The sequence below is a fragment of the Curcuma longa genome, chromosome 20 (genome assembly GCF_044706935.1).
Source record: "Curcuma longa cultivar G26 ecotype Majalengka, Jawa Barat chromosome 20, ITB_CL_G26_1.1, whole genome shotgun sequence".
NCBI classification, from domain to species: Eukaryota; Viridiplantae; Streptophyta; class Magnoliopsida; order Zingiberales; family Zingiberaceae; genus Curcuma; species Curcuma longa.
Window position 1 is genome coordinate 4,609,012 of NC_133880.1, and position 21,307 is coordinate 4,630,318.

The following is a 21,307-nucleotide window of genomic DNA, read 5'->3' on the forward strand; positions in this document are numbered from 1 at the left end:
AATCACTATGAACCTTTTTAAGCGAGCAAGTGAGTGAGAGAGAGAGAGAGAGAGGGAGAAGGGTCAGCCGTGAAGGCGAAGGAAGTGTGGTTCGCTCGTTCGATCTGTTCTCGGATCTCCAGATCCCCGCTCGCACCTCCCCTTCCCTTCACTATGAGCGGCAAAAGGACGGCCGTCCCATTTCTCTTGCTGCTGATTGCGTCCTGTTTCCTCCATATTTGGGCGTCGAATCCGGTAGTTTGTCTTTTTTTCCTCGCTTCCTTCTTCCAGTATTATTGTTGCTGAGATTTAGGTAGTGATTTTTCGTGTTTGATCCAGCTGTTCTACGAGTCCTTTGACGAATCATTTGAGGGGCAGTGGATCGTTTCTGACAAGGCGGACTACCAAGGTAGATTACTTCCGGATCTATTGTTAATTCTCAGTATATCGTTCATTATTAGTGTAAATATTCATCTTTCAGTTTCTTTTAACGATCCGTTAGATAGTCTGTGGACAATGTTCACAGATCTAGAAATGACGAACAAGAAGCATGAGGGAATTATTATCACAATTAATGTTATGCTACTCAATCGCGTTACTTTAGATTACTTGTACGGATGCCAAGTTTTTTAGATATTCTTCAGGAAGGTAACTAGGTTGGTGAATGAGGATCCTCCCTGTCCCGCAATGAATATAATCCGTAAATCTTCCGTAACAAATATTAGGTCTTATCTAAATTTGACGTTTACTTGTGGTAACTTAACAGAATATGTGGAAATAAATTTTTTTTAGCAGATTCAAAAAGATTGATGTAGCAAAGATAGAAATGTTAAGATTGATGCATGGAGTTACTAGAAGGAATAAAATAGACAATATTTGTATTCGAGAGCAATTATGCATAACTTCAATGCTAATAAAATCTGAGAGAAAATAAATTGAGATGATATGGACACACTTAAAGTTTACTAATAAGTTATATGCTTAGGAGAGTTGAATTGTTAGTGTAATACATAAGAGGTTGAGCGAGATAAAGATTACTAGTGATATTGCCTACCATAGAGCTCTATTGAGAAATAAGATTCATTTATCCAATCCCAAATAGTTTGGTCAAAGGCAGCTTGATGATGATGCGTTTTATATGTCTTTTTCTTTAGCAGCCAGAGTTAAATTTTAGTGTTGTATTGACTTTGATCTATTTATCTTTATTCATGATTAAGTTTATTTCAATTTTTTTCCTAGCAAAGCTATTGGTAATATGATATTACACTGGCATACAAAAAGTTTTTATGTAGCTAATTTATTGTGTCATTGCTTTTCCTTCCAAAATAATTCTAGAATCTGAGCATATGTGTGTATGACCAAGTGTTAGGACCCATTTATAATCTCCTATGTTTCTATGATCCAGAGGGTATATGAAAATGGCTAGGGATCCAGATATTCGGCATGTATTTTTTCAAGTTGGAGAGTTGAAAAAAAATTAAGAATACAATATAAACACGTTTTCAATTCTTTATTTGAAAGGAATAGCATTCTGAAAAATCGGAAGTGATAATAATAAACTACAATTTCATCACCGAAATTCCTATCAGTGACAACGAGTATTATCCTTTATATACCTCCTGATGCGTACTAATATATCACAGAATAGGAACATGCTCGTAAAAATTGACAATTATGATAAAATAAATAAATGACAACTTAATAATATGACATAGTAAACTTTTTTAACACTCTATTCGCTGCATGTGCTCACTGAGAGATTCAGAGTAAGAATGATTCCTACCCATATCTTGACCTTAAGAACTATCAGATGGATGCTATAACACCTTGGTTTTAGTCTTGGATGATTGCCACTCTCATATTTTGTCGCAATGTGTGTGTATTTGAAATAGTTATCACAGTAGATATACCATATATGGTAGTCTAGGACTCTAAGATATATAATTCCACCTCAACCAGCAAATGGTTATTTTTTATAATGGGAAAGACATCTTTCCAAAATTTTCCTTTATTTATTTTTGACTAGGGTGGCATTAGTCTAGTTTTAATTTCATTCAGGCGTTCGAGTGAGTTAATTTAATATGGAATTGATGTAACCATGAACTCCCTTTCCCAAGGTAGAACTTGATGTAGAAACTAATCTTCAGCTCCTACACTTTTCCATGCATGCCTCTATATCTGTTAACGTGATCTCTAGAATTTGCTGAGTCCGTTCTTAATATCTAATAGGTCCTAAATTCATTAAAGATGTCACCCTCTCACCAACAAAAAATTAATCTTTATTTAATAAATTTAACACCATGTGTTTTTTTATTGTTTTGTTTACATATGTCAACCATCAGGAGTTTTCCATTATAAACTCATGTTTCTTGGCTAACTTGTATGACTCAAACATCATCAATAATGTGCACCGGAATGTGAATACTTATATGGGGTAACATCATCTTTTCCACATGCTTGTTTCATAGATACAGAAAATTTGAAAATGGGGTAATATCATCTTTTCCACGTGCTTGTTTCAAGATACAGAAAATCTAAAAAATGTGGTGTTTGCTGACATTTCATTTTTTTCCTTTGCTTCACTTATGCTTTTGGCAACCAGTGCCACCATTCTTACAAAGTTTATCTTGGCTAATTAGGTACATGGAAACACTCCAAGAGTGATGGCCATGAAGACTATGGGCTGCTTGTGAGTGAAAAGGCGAGGAAATATGCCATTGTCAAAGAACTTGAGGAGCCAATTGTTCTCAAGGATGGAACTGTTGTTCTTCAATTTGAAGTTCGATTGCAAAATGGACTTGAATGTGGAGGTGCATATTTAAAATACCTCCGTCCTCAAGCAGCTGACTGGACTCCTAAGGGATTTGACAATGAGTCTCCATATACTATCATGTTTGGACCTGATAAGTGTGGGTCCACAAATAAGGTGCATTTCATCCTCCAGCACAAGAACCCTAAGACTGACAAGTATGTGGAACACCATCTGAAGTATCCTCCATCAGTCCCAGTTGACAAACTCTCACATGTTTATACTGCTATTTTGAAACCTGACAATGAGTTGAAAATTTTGGTTGACGGGGAAGAGAAGAAAAAAGCCAATTTCTTGTCTGTGGATGACTTTGAGCCAGCTCTAATTCCACCCAAGACGATACCTGACCCTGATGACAAGAAACCTGAGGACTGGGATGAGAGAGCAAAAATTCCAGACCTTGATGCTGTAAAGCCTGACGACTGGGATGAAGATGCACCAATGGAGATTGAAGATGAGGAAGCCGTCAAGCCAGATGGATGGCTGGATGATGAACCCGATGAAATTGATGATCCTGAAGCCACAAAGCCAGAAGATTGGGATGATGAAGAGGATGGAGAATGGGAAGCACCAAAGATAGATAACCCAAAGTGTGAAGAAGCGCCTGGATGTGGAGAGTGGAAGAGACCGATGAAGAGGAACCCAGCGTACAAGGGAAAATGGTCTGCTCCTCTAATTGACAATCCAAACTACAAAGGTGTCTGGAAACCTCAAGAGATAGAGAACCCCGAGTACTTTGAACTTGACAAGCCCAATTTCGAGCTCATTGCTGCTATTGGTATTGAGATATGGACCATGCAGGATGGCATTCTGTTTGACAATATTTTGATAGCTAGTGATGAGAAGGTTGCTGAGTCTTATCGGTTGGAGACATGGAAACCTAAATATGAGGCTGAGAAGGAAAAACAAAAGACGGAAGAAGCAGCTGCTGGGTTCAGAGATGGACTTTCTGGTTTCCAGGTGATTTTTCCATCTGCCACTCTACGTTTTAAATCTAGTTGCTCCAAGTTAATCCTTGTCAAATATGACATTCTTAATCTGTTCCATTTTTTGTTGCAGAAGAAAATTTTTGATCTCCTTTACATGATAGCAGACATTCCTTTCTTGGAGCCTTACAAGATTAAAATCATAGTGAGTTGCTCCAAGTTCCTTTCTTCAGATTTCCTATTTCAATTCCTCGTATTGCGTTAAAAATTCAGTTTTATCTTCAGATCTGATGACTGGTTTCTTTTTAGGATTTTATTGATAAGGCAGAGAAACAAGCTACCCTCACCATTGGAGTCTTGATTTCCATAGTTGTGGTATTGATTACTGTTATATTCAGGCTTCTCTTTGGCAAAAAGAAGCCTCAGGTAAGCTTTGGATAGATCTTAGTTTAATGCAAATTCCCATTTGAGATAAGGTAACTTCTTAACTCCTGGAACTTTATTGTATCTTATAGACTCCAGCCGCCGCCGCTGCCACTGCAATTTCCACTGAAACCAACGTCAAAACTGCTGAGAATGATGCTCCAGGGGTCTCAGATAATAAAAAGGAGAATGAAAATGTTGATGATGCATCTGGCCCTCGACCTAGGAGGTCCAGGAGGGAGACATAAGGTACCAAGGTCTTCAAATTTTGTGTCAACGGAATTTGCGTTCTTAGGCTTCTTGAACGAGAAACATCATAGTCCTGGGTGGAAATGTCACTGTTTGCCAACACTTTTTACAATTGTGATTTAAGTTAATAGACTAGATTGTACTTGAGTTTCCCCACTCTTAAAGGATCTTTGTTCCCCCTTTTGGCTAAAGAATTTTTTGGAAAGTTTTTTGTTCTAAAAAGGATTCGTATGACTGGTTTATGTTTGAACACTTTGTCTTGCACAGAGTAATTCAATAAGCTTATTTGGTGATCACAGCGAGTTGTGACCAAATTTTAATATATAAAATGTTTTTAAATGAGTAATTCAACCGCTTCGTTGCCTACACCTGTTTTTAAAATGAGGATTTATCTTGTATGCTGAACAAAAACAAAAAACAGAGAGTTCTTCGAGCTGATTGACAAGTTCAGAATGGAGATTATAAAGAGAAAATAATAATATTCAGATAATAGAGAGATCTTAATCGATTAAGAATTGATGAAGATGATGATGTTGAACTCTTGCATCAACAGTTGCCTTCACATTTACCAGCAAAAGAAAAACATGTAAACAGAGAATCCATTCCTCCCTCTAATTATGGCGCACAGTGTGCTTCAACATAGGAAAAAAGAATGCAAAGAATAAATTCACTGTATTAGATCCAGTCCATTTTTAGGCTATCTTGTGGGCTTATTATAAATGAAAGGTAAAAGCAAACGGCCGAATGAGGATAACAAGAACTACTACATCATCTATAACAAACAACAAAGAGTAACTCTTGATGAACTGGGATAGTATAAACTACTCGAGTATGCATCTGGCTACTACTTCAGCTTCCCTTCCTCAACTCTGGGTTGCTGAAAATGTTAAGAACACGTTTGGTCAAGCATATGAAACAATATTTAAGTTTTTGATTTCGGGGAGCGAGACAAGTTTACTACCTGTGTATCTGATCGAGAATGAGAAGCCTAGGTCCGGGTGGAATATTGACATCTTTAAGTGCACTGATGGAAACAAAGTGTCATGAGACAGATTTTAAGCACATAATTTAGTAAACCAAATGCAGATCCAGAAATCTGCAAGAGTTTGGTGCAACAGTAGAATCACCTATCTGTAAGGAGGGGCAGAGTATTATCTGTAAGGAATCCTTTCTTAAAATTGTTCTCGTATTTCTGAAGACCAAGGCTAGTTAGCAAGCCTCTCGTCTGTGAGTAATGTGTATCCTCTGTCGGGGAGGGCGAGAATTTCTGACCCACCTGAACCATATAAAAAAAAAGATATAAATGTTTTAGTTAAAAAGGCTCAAACATCTTGTTTACTTGAGGAGGAGCAGAAAAACAAAGGATGGTCAAAGAATGGAAGGGAAAAGTAATTCATTGACAATGCATACTTTGACAGAAGAGAAGAAAAGAACACAGTTTGTTTTTTTTTTTAAGTGATAACTAGCCCCAATCCAGTCTGAGAGTTTGATCAGCCGTGAACAATGATCACTAGCTGGAAACTACTTCAACAGGTCAATCCCTGGCTTTTTCTTTTGAATCTACTCATCTACCCTGTTTTGTGCAGATCAACTTTGTAGAAAAGGGTCAGCAAATTCCTTCTCGATTATTTTTCCCTTTGCTCATCTACCCAAGTAATGATTGGACAGGGATTGTTTGCTATTTTCATGAAAACACAAACAAAATGCTCTGTCAGGCAATGATACTCTCTCCACAAAATAAATAAACATATAGCACTAATACTACTCCAATTCCCTGCTTATTTGGATAACATATAATCTACAGGATTGGCATATTCTGATACTCTAAAACACCATATTCTGAGAGGTTTGAGAGGAATATCCCAGCATCAGAATTGAGAAGGTTAAATAAGGATAAAAAGTTAAAAATCTGTACATGTGTCAGTTGTCTAAAAGGGTCCCTTTCCAGGAGAAAATCCAAAGCTAAAGGTCATCATCATGTAAATAACGTATTTAGCCTTTAGTCTCAGAAATCCTTATAATATTAAGAAAAAAAACTATTTTGGTATCAGATTCTGAAAGGTATTCTCATATTCACAATTCTTGTTAAAGGAAGATTTAAAGAAGCTAAAGATCTATAATATTGTTACTACATCATACGCAATTGTTCTTGTATATGATATCAAGAAAGAAATATCGCATTATAGGATTTGAAGAATTATAATGCAAAATAAAAAAGATGGAATAGAATAGCTGTGAAATTGCGTTGTCCATAGCACAAAAGAACAAAATGGTAACTGAAGCTGAACAAGAGGAATTCAATGAGATGATAACCAAATGAAATTGCAGTAAAACAATGCTTACCATGTACATGCCGCCTTGAAAAAGTGCAAAGAAAAGTCCTGAAGTGACTGCGTTAGCTGCCTGATTTGGCCCTCCAACTCCACTAACCAATGAAAACAATGCTCCAGAACCAAAAGCTGCAACCATGCTGCAACAAACAAAAGTTCACTTCTATAAGGATCCAATGGTCCTTGGCTCATCATAGTTCAACATCCTCATGTCTTCTTCACACAATGGATTCTATGGACCACAACTAGGAGTTCATAGTGAAGACAATCCATGATGCATTATGCAAAGCAAGTACATGTTCTAAGAGACTATGACCCATTGAAGCATCAGCTTGTATATGATAATCTACATGCTGTTGCAAGTAGAGAAGTGAAACACACAGCAGAGAAAGTCCCAACAAAACAGTTCTTGTACTATTAGTTCAATTGCAGGAGTAAACTGGAAAAAAAATGCTTTTTATATTGCAAATCTCTTTCCTACTTTTATGATTCAATGTTCACAGTCAAAGACTAAATAAATTGCAAGTTATTGAAGTGGCACAGGAGTCAAGATTGTTGTGCTGCACCTGCTTTGTACGTCCTCCACACCTCTGATTCTTTTCATGACAGATGATATGCCAGCGTTTGCACCCGCCATAACTGCAAAATTACGAGCTTGTACCAAAGGACCACCAGCAAGAGCCTATTATTCATGCATAATTATTATGATATGTATTCATGTGAAAATATCAAAGTTAAAATTTTCTTTTCATCATATGTAATGTCGATGGAGAAAGATAATTAGACATGCTGAATAGTTATAAGAAAGCATAACAAACATAATTATAATACAGATGAAAAACAATATTAATGGATTGTAGATATATCTTAGCTTAAACATACAACTTAAAAATGCTTCAGTTGAGGTTACTAGGTACTTCATCAAGTTGTTAAGTTTGCTCATCAGACAACTTCATGGGGACTATGTGGCAGATACATGGTAAGGATCTATAAATCTGAAAGATTATCTTGCACATGATAAATAGTCGTGCACTTAATGTTATTTGATATTGATAAAATTATACATGAGGTATAATATGACACAGATTGTTGATGGCGACAACAAGAAGTTGTGTGGCTACATGAATCTTATCCAGCAATTGAGCTATTGTAATTCCATATCAACAGTAACGTTCATATAATTTCTATGAATCTGTTGTGTTTGAACAAATTTCTATCAACAGGTGAGATGTTTCCGCCAAGCTAACAGGTGCGGAAAGCATTATTTCAAGCATCAAATGTGCTAAAACCCAATTCTGGAAGAACAGTTAGCTATACAAACAGAGAGCAACCAAAAAATCTTGTGCATCAAAATAGATCCCAAGTAAACCAGCAAACCAGAAGGATGGTTTAAATATTGTGAGTGAGGAAGCGACCTGAGCGTTCTTAAAGGATGAAATGGCCTCCGGATTAAGCCCAGCGACGTTGTTGGGCGTCGCGGGGAGAGCGGAGGAGAGATCCGAGGTCAAGGTGCCAAGGAGACCTCCTATAGCAGCGCCCTGAGCGGCGTTGGTAGCCGTGACGACAGCAGCCTCGACGGCGATGGACTGCTTCGCAAGCCAACCGCGGAAACCGGTCTCGAGATCCTTAAGGCGGGCCTGCACAAGTGCTATGGGATTCGGAGGGGAGGCCGGCGGCGCTAGCACCATGCCCCGCAAGAAACCACCACCTTCGCCGCCGCCGCCGCGTCCAACCTTCGCCATGACCAACAACGCGACAGGACCAGGATCTGAGAAGCGAAGGAAATAGGGTTGGGCAGTGTTGGTGCCTAACCCTAAACATTTGCACTTCAACTGTGCACTTATATTTTTCTAAAAAAGGTTAACACGTAAATTTAACCTAACATTTAAAATTTAACATAACCTTCAAACATGATTAAGAGTAATGATTTATTGCATAAAAAATTAGCATAAAATATTAACAAAGACATAAGGAGCTGGCTCCCACTTGCATTTCATACTAGTTTTTCATACAACAAATCATTACCCCATTATTAAACCCAAGCACGGTGCTACAGTAAAAGATTAGATGTGCTTTCATGTAATAAATGTTAATTTTCACTTAGAGTATTTCATATGTCTATTATGCTCGAACCACTTAGACATAACACCTCTTACATTTTATTTGGGAGGAGGTGAGGGAAGGGATCTTTTTATATTCAAGAATAGTTAGAATTTCTTATATTCTAATTTGAAGTGTAATAATTAATTCAACTATTTAGATATCTCGTTTTTGCATCGTCGCTTCTCACAATGCGCGTTGTCATCTTCCAATATTCAATCGCTTGCACTTTATGACATCAACGTCAACCCTCATTGTAAATCTTTTTGAAGACAAGACTTAAGAAGATGGACGTAGATAACTCTAATCTTCTTTTTCTCCTTCTTCAATGACATAGACTTATCCAAAAAAATATACGTTGTCTATTTTAGGATCTTTTATATCTTAATTTTTACCGACAGAATTTTACAATGTCCCATCCGTTCTTTATATACATTATTTTTTTAAGAAGTGAAGATATTTTTATAATTTTATATATTTAATTTTTATTCTCTCCCTAACACATAGTCTGTTGTTAATAATCTTCCATCCTCCTAAGAGAACATAAATATTTTATTTTGTTAATGAACCTTCTCATCCTACTTATAAGTAAAAATAGTTTTAAAAAAAATTTATATTTCAGTAAAAGGTAAAATCTACCACCCAACGACCTCATACGATTGATTCCATGATCATCTGTAAGGATGTAAATCGGGAATATGCAGTTGGTCACGACGAAGGAAAATATTATTTTGACTTCGTCGAAATTCGACTCTCATCCATTTTAGTAACTTTGTTCTGTCGTCACCAACTCAATTATGTCCTGGGACAAACTTTTTTTTTCATACTTGATCGTTACTGACTTTGATTCGTTGATAAATTACAATTTTAAATACTGAAATGTATATTTTAATAAGAGAATTTAGAACTTACCTAAGTAGTAAAATCTCTTTCTTTAACATAAATTTATTTTACAATAATATCTAGTCTACGAAAACAAATAAACTAATCATTCATCACTTGAACAATTTAGGTATTAATTCATCATTCGCCCAAATAATTATAAACAATATTTTTTTTACAGTTGGTCGCATTTAATTTCATCGGTACAAATCTAATATTTGAAAAATATTTTTTCAAATCACACGTTGTTCATGCATTAGTCAGTCAATAATGGTGCAGTTGGAATTCGTCAACAAAGTGTAGCTCTACCTATTTTGTTTATTCATTTCAAATCGCAGAACAATCACGGCGTTTCCGGTCAAAACAGCAGTTCATTTCATACAAATTCCGTGGATTTGCATGGGGCGGGCTGGTTGGTTGCTGGTTGACCAAATCAAAATCTTGATGAAGTTGAAACAATGTTAAGCAACAATTCACTTTGAGTTTGTAGTGGTCAACTATGATTTTTCGATTTACTTCTTGACAAATAATGATTGTATGACCGATTGTGTGGAGCCATCGGAGTGGTAGATTTCACTTTTTATTGGAGAGTTGTGATTTTTCAACTTGTTAGGACGACGAGCCGTCCTGCCCTGCCTCCCTCTTTCATGTGACATATTTTTGACAAGCCGACCGATCCCACCATAGATTTTTGTCCGCACTCAAGTTAGTCAGGTTAAACAAACTATTAAAGTTAGCGGGGCTCACCCAAGTTGACACAAGTTTGGTCACTTGAGTCGCGTAATTGTCACTCTAGTTGGCTATGTCAATGCAAAGCAAAGGGAACACACAACACATTTCGATTGGTTCGATCGATCCACACGAACATGAAATCGATGTATTTATGAAAATTTTGCATCTCGAGCAATAAATCAACACGAGGATGACGATGATTATCGAATAAGATCGATCCTTATTACAATGCTGATCGCTTATTCTAAATCATAGAACATCATCATCCAAACACAAAACGGTTCAAGCTCAGGGACACTTGGGCGTCCCTTCCTTGGTCTTCCAGTTGTTGTAGCAAGGGCACTCCTCCTTGTGGCCATAGGTACCAGAAGGAACACACAAGCACTTAGCACAACACTGGTTGCAGTACATCAAGCAAGCACTTTTGTGAGAGGTCGCAGAGCACCTGACGTCGCACGCCGGACCACATTCTGCCAACATTCGATCCACATTTTAGTATCGGATCTATTATACGTAATCTTATCTTGAATATATTACGAGAAACTACTTCTGCGACTCAAACCTGCGCGACCATAAATAAATACAAGCTAAAGGGAGTTACTTACGTTCTGGGCGTAGGGAGCCTTCTCCACCAGTCTGATTCAACATGAACAGATCGTATCAGAAAGAAAAGAAGAAAGAAAAATAATATTTATCTAAAATTTCCTTACCACTTGATATCTGGAAGCATTTCCAACGACTACCACGGCCTGAATTTTACAAATATATTTTAATTTATTTTATTAAAAAAAGTTTAAGAATAACTGAAATTAATCAAATGCAATTTAAATTTACCAAGAAACAGACTGCAAAAAGGAGAAGAAGAGAGGAACGAGCCATCTTTGTTTTCAAGAGGAAGAAGAAGATGTAGAAGAAGAAGCCTGTGTATAACAAAGTGAATAGAATTGTATGCTTATTTATACATCGAAAGTTGGTATGAGCGAAATAATATTATAAAAAATAAATTCAATAAATCGATTTTTATTAGGGAGGTCTAGAATACATGCGTTTTTTATCGCATTGATTTATATGAAATAGTATTATGTTTCTTCCATACGTACATGTTTGCTTTGGAGAATAATTAGTGAGTTAGCAATTTTTGTTTCTTTTTTTCCTTTTTCTTTTTGAGAGGCTTCCAAATAAGGTCCCAAAACCGCTGGACCAGAAATGCGTTATTAAACACTAGCCTAAACCTAATCGATTGGTGATTTATTTAATTCATGCATTATGGCATATACTAATGTCCATAATTTATTTAATAAAGTGTAATCACATTGATAATTTAATCAACGGCACTTATTAAACCATAATATAATTATTTAAAAATCAATCTAAAAAATATTTTTTTGACGCTTTAAAAAAAGTGCACCTTTTGATATTAATTTGTTCATGGAGCATGATAGTGTCAATAATTTATTTGATGGCACTTTATGGATAATATATTTTAATTAGGGTGCAAAAATCAACTTTGTTTGTGAGTTTTTAGTCGGTTAGAAAAATATTGAATTGATATTTAAAATTATTGAATTTAGTCGAATTGGAATATATGTTAGATAATTTGTTTGAATTAGAATTTATAATCTTTTATTTTATTATTCGTGAGTGGCTCACGAGTCGAACTAGCTAGAAACAAATTTTAATTATTTTTATATAATTTTAATTTAAATCAAATTAAAATTAGAATAATTCAAATTAAAATCAAATTTAAATTATTTTAAATTATAATTTAATTATACTTAAATTAAGATTCAATTAATTCGAAATAAATTCGACTTCAAAATTTATTTCAAATTTAACTTGAGCCAAAATTATTTATAATTTTAAGGTTCCAATCGAGATTCAAATGTTATATATATTTTCAAATTTAAACTTAAATATCAATATTTTCATATTATTCAATTTTATTCAATTTATTTGGGCTCCTAATTTTAATGATATGAAATAATGTCCATAATTTATTTAATATATAATTTAAAATATTTATTTTATTAATTTATAAGTATTATAATATCTAAATGGTGTTACAATCTATATGGATGCATATTATAACATCATACGTAAATTAATATTTAATTTTTTGAACGCGATTAATAGGGTGAATATATATATTTATTTAATATATAAAAAATAAAATAAAGATGAACAACGCGTATATGTTAATAAAAAAGATTTTGTATATCAAGTTGTAAAGAAACCCAAAGGAAGGAAGGAAGCGAAAAGTGACGACGGAGGAACACTCAAGAAGGATTTTCTACTTGGAAAACTTGCAACGTACAGAAACTGATCTGTCTAAAACAAACCATTACAACGGGTTTAAATAGGCTAGGCATAATTAAAACAAAAACAATTTTCAAGACTACTAACAACGCACTTAAGGTGCTTAGGAACCTAACAAGGCACTTAAGGTGCTTAGGAAATAGGACACAAAGAATGCGGACAATAAAGACGATTTATAATATCCAGGTTTATCACTTTAATTTCCAACACTCCCCCTTAAAGTGATGTCCGATGAACTAGTCCCAACTTAGATCGTAGATCTTCGAAAGGACCTTTAGGAAATGCTTTTGTGAAGATATCAGCAACATTGTCTTCACTCCTTACTGCAACCATCTCAATGATTCCCTCCAGTACTTTCTCGCAAATAAAGTGATGCTCCAACTCAATGTATTTTGTCCTCGCATGAAACACAGGATTTGAAGTCAATTTAATAGCACTCAAATTATCTCCATGGATAGGAACCGGCTGATCAAACTTGACATGAAGATCCTCCAAGAGTCTACGAAGCCATATGCACTCCTGTGCTGCGTGAGCTGATGCTTTGTATTCCGCTTCTGTCGTAGACAAGGATACCGAGCCTTGCTTCCTGCTACTCCAAGATATGCTAGTGTTTCCACAAAGAAAAACAAACCCAGATGTGGACCTTCGATCGTCTCGATCTCCAGCGAAGTCAGCATCCGCAAATCCTTGCAAGACAAATTTTGCACCTTTCCTGTAAAATAGACCTACATCTAATGAAGTGTTAATATACTTCAGAATTTTCTTCGCTTCCTCGAGATGTGGTTTCCTTGGCTCCTGCATGTATCGACTCACCACTCCGACTGCATAAGCAATGTCAGGCCTTGTTATAGTCAGATAAATCAGACTTCCCACAAGAGCACGATACTGACGAGGATCTGGTAGACATGTTCCTTCGTCTCGACTGAGTCTGGGATTTACGTCGAGAGGAGTATAACTCTTTTTTCCATCTGTCATACCAAATTTATCTACCAACTTCTTTGCATAGTTGATCTGCGATACAAACAGACCTTCCTCGAGATTTTCGATTTGTAGACCAAGGAAGGTTCCAAGTTCCCCAAGCTTCTTCATCTCAAAGCGAAGCGAGAGCTCATCTTGTAACCGAGTAACCTCACCATAGTTACTGCCCGTCAAGATTATATCATCCACATATAGAAGTACCACCACCATCTGTCCTTGATGCTTTTTTATAAATAGACTTGAGTCGGATTCCGAAGCTGTGTACCCACAAAACTGAAGATATTCCGCAATCTTTCCATACCAAGCACGCGGGGCTTGCTTTAATCCATATAGCGCTTTCTTGAGTCTACAAACCAACTGGTGGCCATCCTTCTTCTCGAATCCAGGTGGTTGTTCCATATAAATTGGGCGATCGAGTTCTCCGTAGAGAAATGCATTCTTGACGTCCAATTGCCACAGCTTCCATCGAGAACTTGCTGCTAAGGCCAACACAGTGCGAATTGACGTCATCTTTGCAACTGGACTGAACGTCTCCTCGTAGTCTTCTCCATACTTCTGCGAGAATCCTCGAGCGACCAGTCTAGCCTTGTATCGATCTATGCTTCCATCAGCCTTTCTCTTGATTCGATACACCCACTTACATGTGACTGCTTGAGTACCAGGAGGTTTCGGAACGACGTCCCATGTTTCATTCTTCTCGAGAGCGTGCATTTCCTCCTCCATTGCTGTTACCCATTCCTTGACACACTTTGCTTCATTATAAGAAGCGGGTTCCTCGTCGTCTACTGCGTTTGCCAAGAAACAAGAGAAGGTTGTCACAAAGTTATCATCTCTGAATCGACAAGGCCTTACAATGTTCCTTTTTGGTCGAGATTCCCCATTCTGTTGTAGACTAGATTCTTCCTGATGTGGACTTCCTTGCAAACTTTGACTCTCTGCTCTTTCATCGACTGAAGTGTCTCGAGATAAGTCAAGGCTCCCCCTGTCACCATAATCTCTACTAGAAGAGCTTCCCGTAGACATGGATATGGGAAGGTTAGTCTGACCATTTTCCTCAGCATCCTTGATGTAGTATGAAGAGATTTCGTCGAAAACCACGTCTCTCGACATGGTGCATTTGTGGGTTGATGGATCCATACACCGCCACCCTTTCCTTCTCTTGTCATAGCCGACGAACACGCACTTGACTGCCTTTGCATCCAATTTGCTCCTTCTCGAATCTGGAATATGGACATAGCAAATAGATCCAAAAACTCGAAAGTACTTAACACTTGGCTTAAACCCATAAAGCATCTCGAATGGAGATTTGAACTTATCTGGGCTAAGCGGAACTCGATTGATGACATGGGCAGCACAACTCATGCCTTCCGCCCATAACTGCTTTGGTAGATTCTTCATATGCAGCCACGACTTACAAGTTTCTGTGAGGTGTCGAATCTTCCTTTCTGCAATCCCATTCTGTTGTGGGGTCTCTGGACAGGAGAGTTCTCTTTTTATGCCACTTTTCCTACAAAACAATTCAAACTCTTTTGAGCAAAATTCCCCACCATTGTCTGTTCGCAGTACTCGAATTTTCCTGTCTTGTTCCCCTTCTACTGTCTCTTTGAACTCGAGAAATTTAGAGAACACTTCGGACTTGTTCTTCACGAAGTACACCCAAGTGAACCGGGAAAAATCATCCACAAATAACAACATATATTTACTTCCCGAGTATGAGGCAGTCTGAGTTGGTCCCATCAAGTCACTATGAACTCGATCCAAAGGACCCTTGCTTCTCGATACAGAGTTGTCGAATGGAAGTCGATGAGCCTTCCCATATTGACATCCTTCGCACACATTGCCTTCCTCGATCCTCAGATCTTCTGGTAGACCTTCGACAAGTTTTTTTCGAGACATAACACTAAGCTTAGTCATATTGAGATGCCCAAGCCTTGCATGCCATAGAAAGGAGGTGCTGTTGTCGTTCACCTTCTCGATGTATGAATTTGAGGCTGAAAGGACAAAGAGATCTTTTACCCGAGTTCCAGTGTGAACCACATCCGCCTTGATTTCCTTCACGTTCCTTAAAAACTTCACATCATGTGGACCGAACAACACAAGATTTCCAGCGTCTACAGCATTTGCTACCGAGAAGAGATTCTTCTGAATTCCTGGAACGTGGTAGACATTCTTCAGAGTAATAGGTTCTCCCTTGCCGCTGTTAATGACAATCGATCCTTCTTTTTTAACTTCGTGAACCGAGTTATCTGCCGTGATAATGCCACTACCCCCATTATGAACTCGACTTGATGAGAACACCGAATCATTTCCAGTAACGTGATGTCCGCACCCTGAATCGACGATCCACCTTTGATCGATCTCCTGTTTACCATGAGACGCCTCTGTTTGCTTTTCCCTTGAAATCATCACATCGACATGAAAAGCCTTGTCCCAGTCCTCCTCATCTTGCTGGTCAGACTTTTCTCCGAGATTTGAACTAGCGAAATTTCCATCCAAATTTACTCGACAATTTCTCTTGAAGTGTCCAGTCTTGCCGCATCTGAAACACTTAAGGGCCTTCTTAGGAATATTTGAAGAATCCTGACCTGTTTCTTCCTTCTTTGACTTTCCCTTTTCCCAGCTCGATTTCTTCACGAACAGCGCACTGTTCGACTCCTCCTTAATACTCGTTCCAGCCATTTGTGCGGCCAACGACTCTTGAGAGGACAGGAGATTTTCAAGCTCCTCGAGCGAAGGTTGTTGGGCCCATCCTTGAATCGAGGTGATGAATGGCGTATACTCGGGTCGAAGTCCTCGAACAATATACCTCTTCGTTCGAGCCTCTGAAATTTTCTCATCTGAGTTTAGTAAGGAAATTTCTGAGCATATGTTCTTTACCTTAAGAAAAAACTCCGAGACAGTTCCGATTTGCTTCGCGGCTGCTAACTCGTTCTCAAGCATCTGCAGACGAGCCTCGTTCTTCTTGTTGAACAGACGATCAAGCGTTTGCCAGATCTCACGAGCAGATCCACAGCCGATGATGTGCTCGAACAGATTGTGGGAGATTGACCTCTTCAACACAAATTCTGCCTTCGCGTTGAGTTGCTTCCACTTCTTCAATGCCTCCGCATTTGCAGCGACATTCTCAGGAGCTGCAACACCGCCGTCTACGACGACGTCCCACAAGTCTTCCCCGACCAGGTACGATTCCAGACAAGTCTTCCATATCCGGTAGTTTGACTGATTTAACAACTCCAAACCGAGTCCAGTTACACGACCACCACCTTCCATATCACCGAGTGTATTGCCCTTCCTCACGAACACCTAGAGCTCTGATACCATGTAAAGAAAACCAAAGGAAGGAAGGAAGCGAAAAGTGACGACGGAGGAACACTCAAGAAGGATTTTCTACTTGGAAAACTTGCAACGTACAGAAACTGATCTGTCTAAAACAAACCATTACAACGGGTTTAAATAGGCTAGGCATAATTAAAACAAAAACAATTTTCAAGACCACTAACAACGCACTTAAGGTGCTTAGGAACCTAACAAGGCACTTAAGGTGCTTAGGAAATAGGACAAAAAGAAAGCGGACAATAAAGACGATTTATAATATCCAGGTTTATCACTTTAATTTCCTTTGCTCATCTACCCAAGTAATGATTGGACAGGGATTGTTTGCTATTTTCATGAAAACACAAACAAAATGCTCTGTCAGGCAATGATACTCTCTCCACAAAATAAATAAACATATAGCACTAATACTACTCCACCCTGCTTATTTGGATAACATATAATCTACAGGATTGGCATATTCTGATACTCAAAAACACCATATACTGAGAGGTTTGAGGGGAATATCCCAGCATCAGAACTGAGAATATTAAATAAGGATAAAAAGTTAACCATTTGTACATGTGTCGGTTGTCTAAAAGGATCCCTTTCCAGGAGATAATCCAAAGCTAAAGGTCATCATCATGTACATAACTAATTTAGCCTTTAGTCTCAGAAATCCTTATAATATTAAGAAAAAAACTATTTTGGTATCAGATTCTGAAAGGTATTCTCATATTCACAATTCCTGTTAAAGGAAGATTTAAAGAAACTAAAGATCTATAATATCGTTACTACATCATAGGCAATTGTTCTTGTATATGATATCAAAAAAGAAATATCGCATAATAGGACTTGAAGAATTATAATGCAAAATAAAAAAATGGAATAGAATAGCTGTGAAATTGCCTTGTCCATAGCACAAAAGAACAAAATGGTAACTGAATCTGAACAAGAGGAATTCAATGAGACGATAACCAAATGAAATTGCAGTAAAACAATGCTTACCATGTACATGCCACCTTGAAAAAGTGCGAAGAAAAGTCCTGAAGTGACTGCGTTAGCTGCCTGATTTGGCCCTCCAACTCCACTAACCAATGAAAACAATGCTCCAGAACCAAAAGCTGCAACCATGCTGCAACAAACAAAAGTTCATTTCTATAAGGATCCAATGGTCCTTGGCTCATCATAGTTTAACATCCTCATGTCTTCTTCACACAATGGATTCTATGGACCACAACTAGGAGTTCATAGTGAAGACAATCCATGATGCATTATGTAAAGCAAGTACATGTTCTAAGAGACTGTGACCCATTGAAGCATCAGGTTGGATATGATAATCTACATGCTGTTGCAAGTAGAGAAGTGGAACACACAGCAGAGAAAGTCCAAACAAAACAGTTCTTGTACTATTAGTTCAATTGCAGGAGTAAACTGAAAAAATGTGCTTTTATATCGCAAATTTCTTGCCTACTTTTATGACTCAATTTTCACAGTCAAAGACTAAATAAATTGCAAGTTATTGAAGTGGCACAGAGTCAGGATTGTTGTGCTGCACCTGCTTTGAACGTCCTCCACACCTCTGATTCTTTTCATGACAGATGATATGCCAGCGTTTGCACCCGCCATAACTGCAAAATTACGAGCTTGTACCAAAGGACCACCAGCAAGAGCCTATTATTCATGTATAATTATTATGATATGTATTCATGTGAAAATATCAAAGTTAAAATTTTCTTTTCAACATATGTAATGTCGATGGAGAAAGATAATTAGACATGCTGAATAGTTATAAGAAAGCATAACAAACATAATTATAATACAGATGAAAAACAATATTAATGGATTGTAGTTATATCTTATCTTAAACATACAACTTAAAAATGCTTCAGTTGAGGTTACTAGGTACTTCATCAAGTTGTTAAGTTTGCTCATCAGACAACTTCATGGGGACTATGTGGCAGATACATGGTAAGGATCTATAAATCTGAAAGATTATCTTGCACATGATAAATAGTCGTGCACTTAATGTTATTTGATATTGATCAAAATATACATGAGGTATAATATGACACAGATTGTTGGAAGATGGCGACAACAACAAGTTGTGTGGCTACATGAATCTTATCCAGAAATTGAGCTATTGTAATTCCATATCAACAGTAACGTTCATATAATTTCTATGAATCTGTTGTGTTTGAACAAATTTCTATCAACAGGTGAAATGTTTCTGCCAAGCTAACAGGTGCGGAAAGCATTATTTCAAGCATCAAATGTGCTAAAAACCAATTCTGGAAGAACAGTTAGATATAGAAACAGAGAGCAACCAAAAAATCTTGTGCATCAAAATAGATCCCAAGTAAACCAGCAAACCAGAAGGATGGTTTAAATATTGTGAGTCAGGAAGCGACCTGAGCGTTCTTAAAGGATGAAATGGCCTCCGGATTAAGCCCAGCGACGTTGTTGGGCGTCGCGGGGAGAGCGGAGGAGAGATCCGAGGTCAAGGTGCCAAGGAGACCTCCTATAGCAGCGCCCTGAGCAGCGTTGGTAGCCGTGACGACGGCAGCCTCGACGGCGATGGACTGCTTCGCAAGCCAACCGCGGAAACCGGTCTCGAGATCCTTAAGGCGGGCCTGCAGAAGTACTATGGGATTCGGAGGGGAGGCCGGCGGCGCTAGCACCATGCCCCGCATGAAACCACCACCTTCGCCGCCGCCGCCGCCGCCGCCGCCGCGTCCAACCTTTGCCATGGCCAACAACGCGACAGGACCGGGATCTGAGAAGCGAAGGAAATAGGGTTGGGCAGTGCTGGTGCCTAACCCTAAACATTTGCACTTCAACTGTGCACTTATATTTTTCTAAAAAAGGTTAATACGTAAATTTAACATAGCATTTAAAATTTAACATAACCTTCAATCATTATTAAACCCGAGCACGGTGCGATGGTAAAAGATTAGATGTGCTCTCATGTAATAAATGTTAATTTTCACGTAGAGTATTTCACCCCTTATGCTTTGTTTGAGAGGAGGTGCAAGGGTTAGATTGACAAAGTTAGGTAATACTGTGTCGTAATCAACTGTACTTTCTAATTTATCTCCTCACAAATGGTCGGTGGCCGCTAAGGTGGCGGATAACCTTTAGCAGAAGAAGCAGAAGAGAGGAGGTGAGGAAAGTCTTCGGGGCATAGTTGAGTTGTTTATGACATAGCAGATTTATAGAAGAGGACAAGAGTTCGAAAATACTTTCCTGCGTCGTGACCAACTGCAGTTTTTCGATTTATCTCTTCACATATGGTCGTGGAGCCGACTGTGTGAGACCGCTAAGATGGCGGATTCCACCTTTTTGCCGAAGAGAAGAGGTGAGGGAATGAGAGGGATAAACAAGAGAAAAGAAAATTTTGATCCTTATTTGAGATGAAATGAGTTAAAGAGAAGAATGAAAGAGAGAGAGATAAAACTTATTCTTCTGTATTCATGAATTGTTAGAATTTCTTAGATTTCGATTTGAAATATAAGGAAGAAAAATGAGAACTCAAAAATATTTTATTTTAATTTTATTTTTATTTTAAAATATTAATTCTTAAATTAATTCATCTATTTAGATATTTTATCTTTGTGCTGTCGCTTCTCATACAACACGTATCGTCATCGTCTAGTATCCAACCATTTGCACTTCACGATGTAAGTGTCGACGTTCGACTCTCGTCGTAAATCTTTTTGAGGACAAGACTTAAGAGGACAAAGACAAATAACTTTAATCTTTTTTTTCTCGATAAAGACTTATCTAAAACACATACGTTGTTTATTTTAAGATCTTCTATATCCTAACTTTACGTGAAATATTGACAAAAGTTTATAGCTTTCTACCTGTCCTCTACGTACATTGTATTTTTTTAAAAGTAAAAATATTTTTTATAATTTTATATATTTAATATTCTTTTTTTTTCTTTCAAATAAGATACATAGGTTATGATAAGGAACCTTCTCTTCCAAATAAGTCAACATCTCCTCTCTTCTCATCCCTTTCTTCATCGTTACTGACTTTGATTAGTTAATAAATTACAAATTTAAAAATTGATATGTATATTTTAATAAGAGAATTTAGAATTGACCTAAGTCGTAAAATCTCTTTCTTTAATATAAATTTAGTTTACAATAATATCTAGTCTACGAACACAAATAAACTAATCATTCATCACTTGGATAATTTAGGTATTAATTCATCATTCACCCAAATAATTATAAATAATATATATTTTTTACAGTATATCG

The 21,307-nt window shown here is 37.3% G+C and overlaps 2 protein-coding genes across 3 annotated transcripts; one reads left to right on the top strand and one right to left on the bottom strand.

The window, feature by feature from the left end:
• The first annotated feature begins 63 nt into the window (after nucleotides 1–63).
• On the top strand, nucleotides 64–4,661 carry LOC141813314 (calnexin homolog). Its single transcript, XM_074701255.1, has 6 exons — nucleotides 64–234; nucleotides 319–388; nucleotides 2,619–3,748; nucleotides 3,848–3,919; nucleotides 4,024–4,140; nucleotides 4,230–4,661. Exons 1-6 carry the CDS (start codon nucleotides 154–156, stop codon nucleotides 4,383–4,385), a joined length of 1,626 nt encoding a protein of 541 aa, XP_074557356.1. The 5' UTR covers nucleotides 64–153; the 3' UTR covers nucleotides 4,386–4,661.
• Nucleotides 4,662–4,971: 310 nt separating this feature from the next.
• LOC141813246 (chloroplastic import inner membrane translocase subunit HP30-2-like) lies at nucleotides 4,972–19,824 on the bottom strand. Of its 2 annotated transcripts, none has more exons than XM_074701176.1 (6): nucleotides 19,448–19,824; nucleotides 18,595–18,710; nucleotides 18,045–18,171; nucleotides 5,514–5,662; nucleotides 5,348–5,410; nucleotides 4,972–5,263 (listed from the first exon to the last, which is right to left on the bottom strand). In XM_074701176.1, exons 1-6 carry the CDS (start codon nucleotides 19,784–19,786, stop codon nucleotides 5,236–5,238), a joined length of 822 nt encoding a protein of 273 aa, XP_074557277.1. In that variant the 5' UTR covers nucleotides 19,787–19,824; the 3' UTR covers nucleotides 4,972–5,235. The 2 variants fall into 2 exon arrangements, with proteins under 2 accessions (XP_074557277.1, XP_074557278.1); XM_074701177.1 differs by lacking the exons at nucleotides 18,045–18,171; nucleotides 18,595–18,710; nucleotides 19,448–19,824 and adding exons at nucleotides 6,730–6,856; nucleotides 7,283–7,398; nucleotides 8,132–8,517.
• Nucleotides 19,825–21,307: the final 1,483 nt, after the last annotated feature.

What these genes read in the sequence shown, in the direction of transcription:
- LOC141813314 (XM_074701255.1), top strand. Translation starts at nt 154, where the DNA reads ATGAGCGGCAAAAGGACGGCCGTCCCATTTCTCTTGCTGCTGATTGCG. An exon ending in ATGGACTTTCTGGTTTCCAG is followed by an intron (nt 3,749 to 3,847) that starts GTGATTTTTCCA and finishes TTTTTGTTGCAG; the next exon opens with AAGAAAATTTTTGATCTCCT. An exon ending in CTTACAAGATTAAAATCATA is followed by an intron (nt 3,920 to 4,023) that starts GTGAGTTGCTCC and finishes GTTTCTTTTTAG; the next exon opens with GATTTTATTGATAAGGCAGA.
- LOC141813246 (XM_074701176.1), bottom strand. Translation starts at nt 19,786, where the DNA reads ATGGCAAAGGTTGGACGCGGCGGCGGCGGCGGCGGCGGCGGCGAAGGT. An exon ending in CATCCTTTAAGAACGCTCAG is followed by an intron (nt 18,711 to 19,447) that starts GTCGCTTCCTGA and finishes CATGAATAATAG; the next exon opens with GCTCTTGCTGGTGGTCCTTT. An exon ending in GTGGAGGACGTTCAAAGCAG is followed by an intron (nt 18,172 to 18,594) that starts GTGCAGCACAAC and finishes TGTTTGTTGCAG; the next exon opens with CATGGTTGCAGCTTTTGGTT.